The following is a 14,243-nucleotide window of genomic DNA, read 5'->3' on the forward strand; positions in this document are numbered from 1 at the left end:
TTCCGTCTCTCACGCACGAGCCCTTTTAATCCAACCCTGGGAAGGAGATACGACCATCACCTTCATTTTGCAACGAGGAGACTGAGCCTCAGGGCCTTTCAGGGACTTGAAAGGGCCCGTGCCGCCAGCAGACGTGGAGCAGGCGCCCACCCGGGTTTGCGCAGCTCCAGATGCTGCGCGAGGCCACTGCTGCCCGCCGGGGGTGGCGAGCCCGGGTGCTTCGCCGGAGCACGGGACAAGCACGGCACCACCGCGCAGGGATGCCAGGAGGGTTACCAGCTGGTCTGGTCTCACCCACGGGCAACTCCCGGGGCCGGCTCCCGGGCTACCATCACGCAGACCCGCATTCCACGTGCCAGGGGCTTCGCGGGCGTCATTGGACGCTTTGCGCTTGCGCCATCTCCAGACCGCTGGGCTTCCGGGCGTTCGTGTGAACATCCGGGTCACAGATTCTTAAGGACCAATGAGCGACGTCGCCGTAAGCCAGGGGGCGGGGCTAAGGCGGGGCATCATGGCCGCCCCCAGGGCGCTGCGTCCGGGGGCTTCTGGGTGTTTCGCTGACCGGCAGCTCCGCCACTGCGGACCCGCCCTCTGCCCTCCCCAGCCGAGCGTTGGTCGGGCCCGGGCAGCTCTGCGAGGCGGCGGCCGGAGAGGGAATCATGGGGACCGTGCACGCTCGGGTAAGAGGCGCAGCGACGCGCGGGCTGCGTGACCTCTGCGCGGGCTCCGCGGGAGATGTCGCGGCTGCGCCCGGGCTTCCCTGGTGAGGGGCGCCAAGGGCTGCGCGCGCGGAGCCCGGCCGGGGGTGGGGGCCCGCAGACCCCCAAGCGGGAAGCCGATCCGAGAGGAGGGACGTGACTTGCCCAAAGGTCGCTCAGCGAGAAAAGACCTGCGACCTTAGTGACGTCCTGGAGAGAGAATGAGTGTTTCTCTCCGTGACTTGACGTCTCCATCCTCAGCCCTCGGGCGTCCCCTCTCCTTACCGGTCTCCTTCCCCGGTCCCTCCCGCCCAGCCGCCGCGGGAACCGTGACCGACCCCAGGGCTCAGGCATCCTTCCGAGTCTTCCACCCCCGACCCATCTAAGGGTCCTCTTCGCTCCTGTTTGCCGAGCAAAGACGAGTCCTCTCTGTGCTTTAGTTACGCTCTAGTTCCTCCTTAAAGTGGAGGCAGTCATCGTGCCTCCTCACCAGGCCGACGCGAGAGTTAAAGGACACAGTGCCTGTCAAGTGCTCACTGGGGTGCCGGGCGCGGACTGACCGCTGCCAACCTGCTGTCCTTTATCGTAATCCTAACTGAGGGCCAGAGAATGAATGTTTGTGCGAGGTCACACCGTCGTGGCCTCAGAATGTTCCAAAACTCAGATCTCCTGAGTCCCAGCCCGCAACGCGGCCTTTCTACCGCAACGTGGATCGTTTCGCTTGCCCCGCTCCTAAGTTCTCAGTGGTTTCCCATTAGCTCCCGAAATAACTGAGCACGGACTTCTCAGTCTGGCATCCGGAATTGGATTAACTCCCCTCCACAGATCTTTCAATCAGATGAAACCAGGTTGCAGTTCGGACACACTTCGGACTGTACTGTGGCGCGCAGCTCCCCTCCCATCGCTCACACCCGTCAGTGGGTATCCAAGTAGTGCCGTCTTGTAGAACTCAGTTCAGGTCACTTCCTGCATAAACCTCCTCCTATCTCCCCTCTTCTGGATGTGCTCCCGACTTCCTTGACATTTTTTCTCTGATGCCCTGTTAGCTCTGTTTGCATTTGTGTCTTATCCTTTTAGATTCCACGTGCCTGGATGTTACAATAGGGACTGCATCCCATCTGGCTTGCGTCCCTTGTAGCATCTTGAGCAAAGGGAGCGTTCATTCATTCATTCCAGTAATATCGCCAGTGGGCTGCTATGTGCCTGGCACCCTAGTAGGTGCGAGGGATCGGGGTAGGGGTGGGGGGAGGAGTCTGCTTTTGTTGAGTTCCTTTGATACTAAAATTGCTACTCCTTTGATTAATAAATTGACAAAAAATGTTTTCAGGTGTTTAGTTTGACCTTTACATTCCACTAGCAAGTTTTATTTGAATTTTTGGGTCAAGAGTCACAGAAGACATTTTATGTTTGCTACCTAGTACCCTCATGCATTAGTGAAACAACAGGTTTGTGAAACAGTACTTACCATTAGTATCTGTCATGGTTTCTTCTGTTTTCTATTTGATTCCAGTCTATATCACTTTAAAGATGCTGTTAATAACCCAGTAAATTTATTTCACGTTCTATCCCTTCAGTTAGCACTGCCTTGAACAGTACTTGGCACATGGTGTTCCATACAATTTTTTGACTGACTCATCTGCTTAATGGTTAGAGGCTAGATCCAAATATTTATTTAAATTTATTTCAGTAAATGCTTATCCCCTGCCTGCTCTTCCAGCCGCTGGAATGTAAACTATGAGGGTGAGGGTCTTGTAGGTGCCGGTCATGTGATAGGCTCTTCATATGGGTGAGTGGACGCGTCTCTATTAGTAAAACAGTTAATTTAGGACATCAAACTTTGACGTAACTGTGAAATGGTAAAGACATTATCTCTTAAACTTCAAGTCTGAATTTCAGATTAGGGAATACAAATGGGTCTGGCAGGTCTTTGGCGAACCTTGTTTCATGCTTTGGAATTTTAGGAACCATAATGTAATTCTTTTAGCATAATGGAATATGCACTTTGTGCCCGGACAAACCGTATTTGCTAAGCATTCAGATTAAATAGAATGGACATGTGCATATATTCCTAACCATAGTATATATTCTGCATACACAGTTGACACAAATGTAAAATACTTTTTGCACTGTGTAAATGTAAATACAGAAAGCATATTCATGAAATGGTGCAGGTTAAAAGTTTCCTATTTTAATGTGTTAATATTTTTGAGAGCTATAGTAATGATTCAGTTTTTAAAATATTACACAACAAAAAAGAAAGGATAGTGATATGAAATAAGTGATATATTCTTTGCTCAGCATTCTCTTCCCTTTTTTACTTATGTAAATATTCCATTAAAACCACTGTGAGGCAAGGACTTGGTCCTTCTGGGTCAGTGCTGTGTTCCCAGCTCTTAGCCCAGTGCTGGGCGCACAGTAGGCACTCAGTAAACATTTGTTAAATGAAAGAACAAAAGAAAAAAATCATTCACTCACCCATTCCACAAATAACTTGAGTACTTCTGCTGTGCTGCGGCGGATAAAACTAAGCAAAAGAAGGAGAACCTACAAGGGTCATAAACTTCTGGCGTCAAGAGGTGTCCCTGTAAAGAGGGTCTGATTCTGCCTGCAGAAGCCGGGGGTGGCCCACAGAGGAGACGACAGTTAGGTGGGTCCTTGAGCTACTTAGGGGGACGTTATTCCGGGCAGAGAGAAGCTGTGCACAAACATGAGTGTGAGGGCGGGGAGTGGTGAGGGCTGGCGCCGAGTGACAGATGCACGCCTTTGGAGCTCCTTGTGTGCCCTGCTAAGGAGTCCAGTGTGCGTCTATCCCTGTAGGCACGTGTGGAGGACCTTTTAGGTCAGGGGTGGGGAAGAGATGTGATACCTTTGGGTCATTACCTTTCCAGAGAGCAGTGACATTTTGGCGGCTGTTCTGCCAAGAGGCTGAGTGTCCCAGGGAAGAGGTGACGGTGGCTCAGAGACCCCGCTGTTTCACACACTGCAGACATCAAACACGAAGTCCCCAGTGCTGCAGGCACTGCAGACGCCAGACACGAAGCCCCCACTGCTGCACGCACTGCAGGCGCCAGACATGCAGCCCCCACCACTGCACGCACTGCAGGCGCCAGACACGAAGTCTCTGCACTTTAAAGCGCTTATTTGTAGAGAGTTGATGGAGTAAGGAGGAGGGAGATACTGGTCAGCACAGTTTTCCCCAAACTTGCCTATTTGTACGGTCACCTTGTGTCACATGACCTTCTGAATCTGTTTCCAGGAGTGTCAGGGAATCCCTGTGGTGAGGCAAGCATGTATGTAATATATTACATGTAAATTCTCATACATAGTGGAATATTATTGTGTCTCCCTGGGAGTACTAACCCAGGTACAGCCTGCAGACCCTTATTCAGAAGAGGTTTAATGCTTCTGAGATTATGTCAGTTCAAATTGAAGAAAGTGAGCACCTTGTGGCCCATTTTATGAGCATGTGCAGTTCCCCTTAGTGTGTGAATGAGACTTTATAAACTGAAACAAACCTATCAGGGTCCAGAAAAGTATGTTTTCGTAATTTGGCTTGTAGATGTAGTCATCCTAGAGCATAGCCAACTTTGATTCAAAAAGTTAAGATACTTCCCATAACAACAGGAAAGCAAACGTTTTTCTTTTCTCTGATAAATGTCTTTGTGGCATCTTACTTTTTAGCTATTTTTGTCATCAGATGGGGCTCAGGCGTACAGAACTAGACGAGCTGTATATAGTCCTCGGTTCATGGCACAGTCAGGTTCATGCCTGACCCTTTTAGTTCATTTACATTTTTGTTTTATTTGTTAATAATACACTGGACACCGAGGCGCTCACTGCCAATATAAGACTTGTACGTCAGCAGTAGCTCGTGTCTGCCTTTGTGCTCCCCACCCGCCCCCTGCCTCCACTCACCAGAGGAGCCACGGTACTGAGTTATCTGGAGTTTTGTCTAAAGACAAAACTAAAAGATTTCGGGTTTTTGTGTAAGTTCATTTGTCTGTGTTTCTTCCCTCCCTTTCAGAGCTTGGAGCCTCTTCCAGCTAGTGGACCTGACTTTGGAGCGTTAGGGGAAGAAGCTGAATTTGTTGAAGTTGAACCTGAAGCTAAACAGGAAATTCTGGAAAACAAAGATGTGAGTATTCTGCTGAAGGGTTTGATAGTAGTTGCTACTAGATACATTCACTTCCGTGAACACTAGGGAAATGTAAATGTACAAACGTAAAGTGATGACCCAGCCCCAGTGGCCTAGCGGTTAAACTTTGGCGCACTCTGCTTTGGCAGCTCAGGTTTGGTTCCTAGGTGTGGAACCACACCACTGGTCTATCAGTAGCCGTGTCATGGTGGCAGCTCACGTAGAGGAACCAGAAGAACTTAGAACTATATACACAACTACGTGCTGGGGCTTTGGTGGGGGAAAGGAGGAAGATTGGCAACAGATGTTAGCTTAGGGCAAATCTTCCCCTGCGAAAAAAAAAAAAAGTAGGGCCAGGCCAGTGGCGCAGCGGTTAAGTTCACACATTTTGCTTCGGCGGCCAGGGTATCGCTGGTTCAGATCCTGGTTGCGGACCTACACACCACTTGTCAAGCCATCCTGTGACAGGCGTCCCACATATAAAGTAGGGGAAGATGGGCAGGGATGTTAGCTCAGGCCCAGTCTTCCTCAACAAAAAGAGAAGGATTGGCAGTAGATGTTAGCTCAAGGCTAATCTTCCTGAAAAAGAAAAAGTAAAATGACCTGTCAGCAAAGAAGAGTGTGTCTAACTACATTTTAGAAAGACTGGTGACTTTTAGAAAAATGGTTTCTGGTTTTAGAGAAGTAGTTTTTCCTTGGTGATTAATTTATATGAGAAGTTTAAACAAACACACTTTTGTATTTATGTGATTAAAAAAACCAAAAGTATTTCAGGGACAAACTCAAATGATGCTTAAGTTTATACTGTGTTCCCTACTCCCAGAAAAAGACCTTGGGTCTTGAGTGAAACTGTTCGTGAACTTCGTTGCCTGTGAAATTAAATGCAGCACATTCTGATTAATTCTTTTTTTTTTTTTTTTTTTAAATTTTATTTTTTCCTTTTTCTCCCCAAAGCCCCCCCGTACATAGTTGTGTATTCTTCGTTGTGGGTTCTTCTAGTTGGGGCATGTGGGACGCTGCCTCAGCGTGGTTTGATGAGCAGTGCCCTGTCCGTACCCAGGATTCGAACCAACGAAACACTGGGCCGCCGGCAGCGGAGCGCGCGGACTAAACCACTCGGCCACGGGGCCAGCCCCTCTGATTAATTCTTTAAGACCTTCCCAGGGCGGTGTTCCATCACCTGTGAGTGACGCCTTTCCCCCGTGCTCCCTGGGAGCCCTGCTGTATTTCTCTCTGTTTCTCGTTACCATCTGCTCCACTACGCTCTTTGCCAGTTTCTCCCCCTTTAGAATATAAGCTCCATCAAGGCAGGAAGTTTTGTGTTTTGTTCACTGCTGTATCCTCAGTGTTCAGAACAATACCTGGCTCATAGGCAATCAGTGTGGTTTTATTGAGAGATTTAGTTAAATAAGTGTCTACAGAGAGAGGGGAGAGGCTCTGAGACGGCGTTTGTCATGCTGTGTTGAAATCCACGCAAGATCTCTAGCAAGATGCGCAGCTGTTAGATTGGGGGTCACAGCATCATCCGGGGGCCAGTGCTTGGGGAGCATGTTGGGAGGACATACATGGGATCTCTGAGGCCTGCCTGCATCTAGGACTGACATGGTCCTCGGTCGTCTGTCTGCAGAGACCTTGTAGATCTCATTCACAGAAAGTACAGACCCAGCGAAGGGTAAGTTCAAGAAACCAGTTTTTTGAAAAGGCATGAAAAATAAATAGAATGAAGTCTGGAATTAAGAAGTGTGGATCATTAAACTTGAAAAAAAAATCCTGGAAATTAACTTCAGACATTTGTCTTTGGCCTTGATGCCCAATCTCTTGCCCTGTATCATACTTATTCATCAGTGTCCCCTTGTCACATTTAGGTGGTGGTTCAGCACGTTCATTTTGATGGACTTGGAAGGACTAAAGATGATATCATCATGTGTGAAATTGGAGATGTTTTTAAGGCTAAAAACCTTATTGAGGCAAGTATTCTCTGCTTGTAGTCTTGTCCCTTCCCTTCTGAAGACCCCGTGAATCTCCCATCTCCTCAAACCACTGAGCCCCCTGCCCAGCCTCTCCACCAATGACCTGGCCTCCTAGCCCGAAGGGGGCATTGGCACCCCAGGCTGAACCCCTTCAGTTCCCGGGTGCCTCCCACACACGTACATGTGTTTGCATTCCCCCTTGTCCCGGAGAAGACGGTGTCTGTCCGTTTTCTGAGGCTGGTCCATGCCTGTGTTCTTTGCAGCCATCCCAGCAGTGTCCTAGGAGCGGAGCGTGTTGCGTGCTGCCTCCTCCCCTGGCACCCTGCTTAGTGCTCTAGTGCGCTCTCTCCGCGGGGCCTACCCACCTCGTGGGCCGGGTCCTCGATTGTCCCCCACTCCCGCTGTCTCCTTGGGCCTTGCTCCACTTACTGACCAGGCTGTCTCCTGGATTGCAGCATCTCCCTCCTCTCCTCTGCGCTTCCTTCTGTCCTTGGAGCCACGTGGACATGCCTCGGCAGAGTCACCAGGAGCTTCCTCATGGCCGGGTCCGGCTGGCTCCTTTCAGTCCCTATTTTACCTAACTTTTCAACAGTGTTTGGCCTCTCCCACTTTTAAAATATTGGCATTAAAAAAAAAAATTGAAGTACTACATAAGCACAGTTTTAAAAAAAAGTGTAAAACAATCAGATGGCACAGAGGGTATTGAAATGAACCGCAGATGTTTCCGTCCCCTGCCAAGCCCGGGCCCGCTCTCCAGAGGTGGCCGTGCTGAGGACTTCTTGTGTGTCCTTCGGGTATGTTGTACACGTGGATAAACACATAGAGCCCTTAAACAATCTCCCGTTCTCCATGTTTGTTTGCATCTTTCGTTTTTGATATTGGCCTGGAGGTCCTTGCGCGTCAGCACAGTCTGCGTGGTAGCTCATTGTGTGGACTTCAATCGCTCCTTGTAAATAGTTCCCTGTTGGAGGACGTTTAAATCAATTGAGTGTGTAGCTCTTAGGGGCGGTGCTGCGGCAATCATCCTTGTATGTGAGCAACCGTGTGTCTGTGGGGTAAGTCCCTGTGGTGGGATGCTAGGTCGGGGGTATGTGTGCTGTCATTTTCACGGGGTTGCATATTGCTCTGCAAAGAGGCACCAGTTCACACTCCTGCCCGCATGGATGCGAGGGCCTCTTTCTTAACACTGGGCGCTGTCACACATTTAAAATTCTTGCCAACTTGCTGGGTGAAAAATACTAGCTCATTGGTTTAATTTGCACTTTTTCATTATGAATGAGATTGAGCACCTTCTACACGTTTATTGGCCATTCGTATCTCTCTTTTATGAATTACCTGTTGGGTCCCCTGTTTTCCATTGGATTGTTAGGCTTTTGCTAACTTATAAGAGCTCCCTGAGGGTTAAAAAATGATAACTTTGTGGGGATGGCCCAGTGGCAGAGTGGTTAAGTTCTCGTGCTCTGCTTCACTGGCCTTGGGTTTGCCAATTCAGATCCTGGGCATGGACCTACACAGCGCTCATCAAGCCATGCTGTGGCAGCATTCCACAAACAAAATAAAGGAAGATGGACACAGATGTTAGCCCAGCGACAACCTTCCTCAAACAAAAAGAGGAAGATTGGTAACGGATATTAGCTCAGGGCCAATCTTCCTCACCAAAAAAAAATCACTTTGTGATTCGTGTCAAATATATTTTTCTTGCTTTGTTGTCTTTTGAGTTTGTTTATATCCTCCCTCTTTGTTGCCATTTTCCCACCCCTTGGTTTCCATGAATCCCACCCTCTCCTGGGCTGCTTCCCACCTCTCATCACATTCATTTGAGCCCCCATTGTTGGCTTCTTTCCCTGCGACCATCCATAAATGAGGATCAGTGTCCTGGGTGTCCTCACCCACAGCCCTGGGTCAGCTGCCTCCGTGTGTTAGAGCTTCCCACCTCGGTCTCCAGCCAGTTCCTCTCGTGTGCTTCAGCCCGAGCGTGTGGCCGCCGGCTTGGCGTTTCCTCCTGGAATTGCCACAGGCATCTCCAGCCCTAGGCTGCTGAAAACTGAACTGGCGTCTTTCCTCCCCTCCCCCAGCCTGTCCTTTGGCCTCTGTCCCTGACCTCTTATGGCACCAAGGAGCACCCAGCCCAGAGCTGAAAGTTTGTGCAGCCTCCTCTCTCCTCGTGTCCTCCATCCAATCAGTGACTGTCCTTGGGCTTCTGCCTGTGGGACGTCTGGAGTCTGCCCTCCCCTGTGAGGTCGTGGCCTGTGCCGGCCCAGCCTCGCTCACGGCTCCCTCCCAGCTGGGAGGCTCTCCTCCTGCTTCCCTCCGTCTCGGATTTCTCCTCTCTCCGCGTTCGCCCACTCGGTCAGCTGTGTCTTATAAGGACCTCGTCCTGCCTCTCCCCTGCCCGCAGCTCTCCAGTGCCCCCGTGCACCTGTAGGACGGGCTCTAGCTCAGCCTCCTGTGCATGGTCCTCCCTGCCCTGCTTCCTGAGCACCGTGGCTGCCCTGCCCCCGCTCTGCTGTCCCTCCGGGAGGACGCCGGGCGTCGGGAAGAACTGCCGTCTGCGCCGACGAGAAAACATGGCACAGCGGTTAGAAAATGGTTAGAGTTCCGGCACGGCTCAGAAGGCTCGCACGCAGAAGCCTGCCTTCCGCCAAACCCAACCACCGTCAGCAATCGATGGCGATCCCTTCCGGGAAGACCTGCCGGGCTGTGTGCATTTAATTTATTTCCGTGTCACAGGAAAGGGGTTGTGTTAGGCACTCTGCTGTCTGCCCGAAGCTTGGGTTTGCCTCCTGAATAGGATTTTTTTGCTGCCCCCTAAAGTGCTTTGTCCGTTCTTTCACGAGTGGTCTTAGGGGTGCTCTCGGTGGCTTAGCACCAAATGGTAAACCTCCAGCCTGGTCACATAGCCACCATTTATGTTTCTCTGTCTTAGAGGGATACATTCTCTATTTTTTTCTCTCTTGTAGGTAATGCGGAAATCTCACGAAGCCCGTGAAAAATTGCTTCGTCTAGGAATATTTAGACAAGTGGATGTTTTGATTGATACGTGTCAAGGTACACATCTCTCCATGTCCCTTTCCATCCGTCCTCGAGGATCTATGTCTGTGGCCAGACGTAGACAGCACCTGGAGGTTCATCACACGTGTGGGTCTTGGTAGTTAGCAGTCTCGGGGAAGTAGCTGGACTTTTATATCAGGCCGAGGGAGAACGGGTGAACTTTGAAGGTATTGTCCTCTGAGCCCCTGGACAGTACCGGGGTTCTGTGAAAGGCGGAAGGAGGGATAGCCCAGCCCTGCAGATGTCCAGATGGACTCTTGGCAGGCTCCGTCCCAATGTGTGCTTTACAAAGAGGAGGGCGCTAGGAGTCAGATGTCAGTTTTAGGTCATTTGCTGTGTGATATTGGGCAAGTCTCTCAACGTAGTCAACGTTTATTCTTTTATTGGTGAGTCCCTGCTACTGGGGCAGGTCGGGCCCTGTGCTGGGTGCCAGGGAGACACAGCAGCCAGCAAGCCATGGTCTTCTGAAGGAGCTTCTGGTCAGGTGGAGCAGGGTCGGGGGACAGATGAACAGGTGATGACAATTCAGCTGCTGTGTCCTGCTGTAAGAGGGAGCTCCGGGAGGAGACTCGGCCTCTTTTAGGGGCAGAGAAAAAGAGCAATCAGAGAAGGTTTCCTGGAAGGGGTGATGTGTAAGCCGAGACCTAAAAAATGGAGATGAGTTAGTTTGGGAAGTGGGGCTGGTGGTGAGGGAAGGACGGAAACTGTCCCGGGAGAACGATAGTGTTTCACGGGCCCGTGGCCAGAGAGAGGAGGGCGTTGCGTGGACCACGGGTTCCGTAGCCAAAATGCAGCGGTCGGGGAATGAGAGGGAGGAAAGGTAAGGCAGAAGAGCAGTCAAGAGACCAGGTCGTGAAGGCCTTCATGTGTGGTGGTGGACGGAATTCTGAATTCGGTAGACGTCCATTGAAAAAGAAATACTTGAAGTGAAAATGTGAACTCTTCCAAGGTTGAATGGAGGATAATTTTGAGAAAATATAAATGAAGCTCTTTGAAAATGCTTGAAAAAATATAAAATGCTATATAAATGAAAAGTATTTTGATTATTTGGAATATAGATTCATCCATGACTTACAGGGACCCTAAATAGCACTGGTTTAGGCAAGAGAGAAGTCTCTTTTTCTTTCCACGACAGTTGGGAGACTGATGGGCTGGTATCGTAGCTCTGCTCCTTGAGGCCACTGGGTGGTGTGGTTTTCCCATGGGATCTTGTCACTTCATCATCCCTCGGGTCCGCTGGTCCCTGTGATGGCTGAGCACCATTCCAGCATCACGAAGGAGGAAGGAGGGTGGAGGGGCACACCCCTCCCTTGAAGCACCTGTCCCAGGTGTTCACAGCACTCCCCTCTCATCCCATTGGCCAGGACTTACTCACGTGGCCACACCTAGCTGCACGGGAGGCTGAGAAGCAAAGTCTAGGTGGCCGGCTGAGACCTGAGGATTTGCTTGTGATTGAACCGTGGTGCTCAGGGTGGCCCCAGAGCAGCAGCGCTGCTCTCACCTGGGAACCTGCCGGAGCTGCACACGCAGAGCATGCGGCTGCTGCAGGAGCTTCGGGTGGGGCGGCCATGTGGGCAGAATGGGCCCTCCGGGTGATTGTGATGCAGCTAGATTTTGACACTCATGGGACTGGTCAGAGGGAGACGAGTCGCTGGGAGGACCAGCTGTCCCTGCCCCCTCGAGGGATGGGGATAAACAGCCGTCCCGGTGCTGAGCTCTGCCGCGAGGGCTTGTGTATGTGATCCGGGTGAAGCCTCACAAAAACCTGGCGGAAGGATGAATATTTCAGAAAAAATGTTTTTCAGCTAAGGAAACCAAGGCTCAGAGAGGGTTGAGTAGCTTGCCCCAGGTCACAACTGAGTGACAGCACTACTCGGGAGTGTTTTTCTTGGTGGCGAGTGTTGATGGCATTTAGTTATAGCACTCCCCGCCTCTGTTGTAAATGTGATGTGGACGTGGTCACCCACTCCACCTCTGTCTGTGGTTCTCCACCCAGTGTGCACGTTGGAATGACCATAAAAAGGATGGTTTAGGGCAGTGAAACTCCCCGATTCTGCAGTGGTAGGTACTCAACACTATCCATCTGTCAGACCCTCTGGAATGTACCACACCAAGAGTGAACCCCAGTGCGCACCGCACTTGAGTTAATAGTAACATCTCACTCTTGGTCCTCAGTTTTGATGAAGGTACCTCACTAATGCAGGCTGTCGGCATCAGGGGAGATGTGTGTGAGGGGTAGGAGGGGGTGGATGGGAACTCTGTACTTTCTGCTCAGTTTTGCTATAAACTTAAAACTGCCCTAAACAGTAAAATCCTTTAATTGAAAAAATATATATATGGCGCCAAGGCTTCCCCTGGACTGAATAGGAGGGTTCCAGAGCCAGGGCCTGGGCATTGACAAGTTTGGTGGCTCCCTGATGCGGCCGATGTCCAGCCAGGGGTGCAGGATCAGCCCCCGCCTCTCTGGGAAAGGCCCGCAGACCCCTCTGGAACTCGGCCCTGCTGCCCTGCACCCCATGGCCATTGGGGGCCGTTGGGCAGCCGCGCTGGATTCAGACACCAGTCAGCCCGCGGGCGTCACACCCCAGCTCGAGGAGGGACAAGAGCCATCACCTCTTACGTTGGTATCGCGTTTGTGGCTTCTCTTTCAGGATTCCTAGAATCTGTCTTGTCACGTGAATTCTAGGTTTTAATGTCAGTTGAATTGAGGCCCCAAATATCTTCGAGGACCTGCCTGCCTGGTGGGAGAGCAAGTGCCTCGAGCACGCGGCATGTGCCTAACTGGGTGATGTTACCTCTGGTCGTCTCCTGGCCGCAGCATCTGTGTTTTGGTGTCTTCTGCCGCAGGAACTAGCCGCGGCTGTTCTGCTGTAGAGGTGATTGTGATTTTGTGTGGGAGTGTTCTTAAACTTTCAAAGAGATGGTGCGCTTCGCAAAGGAGAGAGTGAAATAAAATGAGCCTGCCGATTGCCTTTTGTGGTTTTCAGCAGCGGGACCTGAAATGAAACCACATGTTGTAGCTGACTTAGTGTTTACCATTTTCTCTTTGCTAAGGTGATGACGCGCTGCCCAACGGCTTAGACGTTACCTTTGAGGTCACCGAACTGCGGAGACTGACGGGCAGTTACAACACCATGGTTGGGAACAATGAGGGCAGCATGGTAGGACACTGGCATCTCCTTCCTGGGGGGGCTTTCAGTTAGGAGCTTTGAAAATGTGACTACTCTAAAAACTGGTGATGCTTTCAAAACTCTCTCATGCACCTTAATCTTTTTTTGTAAGCTAACCCGTGGTTTCTCATTCATCTTCCTAGAGTTGATTATAATATGCCTTGGAGAGTTTAATTAGGAATGGTTTGGGGAATGTTCATATTAAGTTTCCTGTTCAAATTCCCCTAAACTCCAAAGCTGTCGCCTTGATTTTCCTGAGCTTCTCGGTGAGCGAGTCCGCCCTCCCCCGTGTCGGTCGGCGTGTGGCTCTCAGCAGAGGCGTGCTTTAGAGGGTGAAAGCAGTTAGAGGTGAAGGGCTAGGTCTGTAGTCTGCATTTTTGTTGTTTTTGTGCGAGTCCCTCAGCCAACATAGCCTTTCTTAAAGTGACCCTTCCTTCCATGGAAACCACCCTCTGTTTCTTTTCCTCCCAGGTCCTTGGCCTCAAACTCCCTAACCTTTTAGGCCGTGCGGAGAAGGTGACTTTTCAGTTTTCCTATGGAACAAAAGAAACTTCTTATGGCCTGTCCTTCTTCAAACCGCAGCCCGGAAACTTCGAAAGAAAGTAGGAAGCCGGACAGATTGTTGAGTACAGTGGCCTGGTTTAAAAGTTAAAGTGGATTGCTTGTTTGTGAAAAGAAACTTTACAGATTCAGCTGACACTTCTGCAGTGTTACAGCATGCTCTAGGTTTCCTCACGAAGATGAACTCCAGAAGTGTGTTTTTAAATCTGTTGATTTAGTGTGTACAGGTTCTAATCGCTGTTTCAGCTTTTCAAGCTCTGTCCCATTGCCTCCTAGTTTCTCCGTAAACTTATACAAGGTCACTGGACAGTTCCCCTGGAGCTCGCTGCGGGAGACGGACAGAGGAGTGTCAGCAGAGTATAGTGTGAGTAGCCTTACCGTCTTTCTCTTTGTGCACCTGAGTGAAAACTAAGTATCTATTTACTTAATGCCCAAAGACTGAGAGCGGGGCCTAGCCAGGAGAGCACAGACAGGTTGTGGTCTGGCAGTTGGAGTGATGTGCCTTGTTGCTGACGTCACCTTTTGTTCCTTGCCTTCTTGTTGGCTGCCTCCCAGGTGGGCACCTCTCTGCTGACCGAGGGTGAACTGCCAGAGCCCGAGATGGCTGAGATCCACGGTGGCAGCTCCTCTGACCTGGTCACATTTGTTCTGTGCCCCT

General features: G+C 50.5%; 1 protein-coding gene across 1 annotated transcript in view; it reads left to right on the forward strand.

Moving 5' to 3' along the window:
- Positions 1–478: 478 nt before the first annotated feature.
- SAMM50 (SAMM50 sorting and assembly machinery component) overlaps positions 479–14,243 on the forward strand; it is a 34,608-nt gene continuing 20,843 nt past the window's right edge. The window contains exons 1-7 of the mRNA XM_023631707.2: positions 479–680; positions 4,723–4,833; positions 6,699–6,800; positions 9,764–9,851; positions 12,909–13,015; positions 13,496–13,626; positions 13,862–13,949. Of these exons, the coding sequence (XP_023487475.1) occupies positions 660–680; positions 4,723–4,833; positions 6,699–6,800; positions 9,764–9,851; positions 12,909–13,015; positions 13,496–13,626; positions 13,862–13,949 (648 nt within the window). The 5' untranslated portion in view covers positions 479–659. The remainder of the gene's footprint in view (positions 681–4,722; positions 4,834–6,698; positions 6,801–9,763; positions 9,852–12,908; positions 13,016–13,495; positions 13,627–13,861; positions 13,950–14,243) is intronic.

The sequence above is a fragment of the Equus caballus genome, chromosome 28, assembly GCF_041296265.1.
Source record: "Equus caballus isolate H_3958 breed thoroughbred chromosome 28, TB-T2T, whole genome shotgun sequence".
NCBI lineage: Eukaryota > Metazoa > Chordata > Mammalia > Perissodactyla > Equidae > Equus > Equus caballus.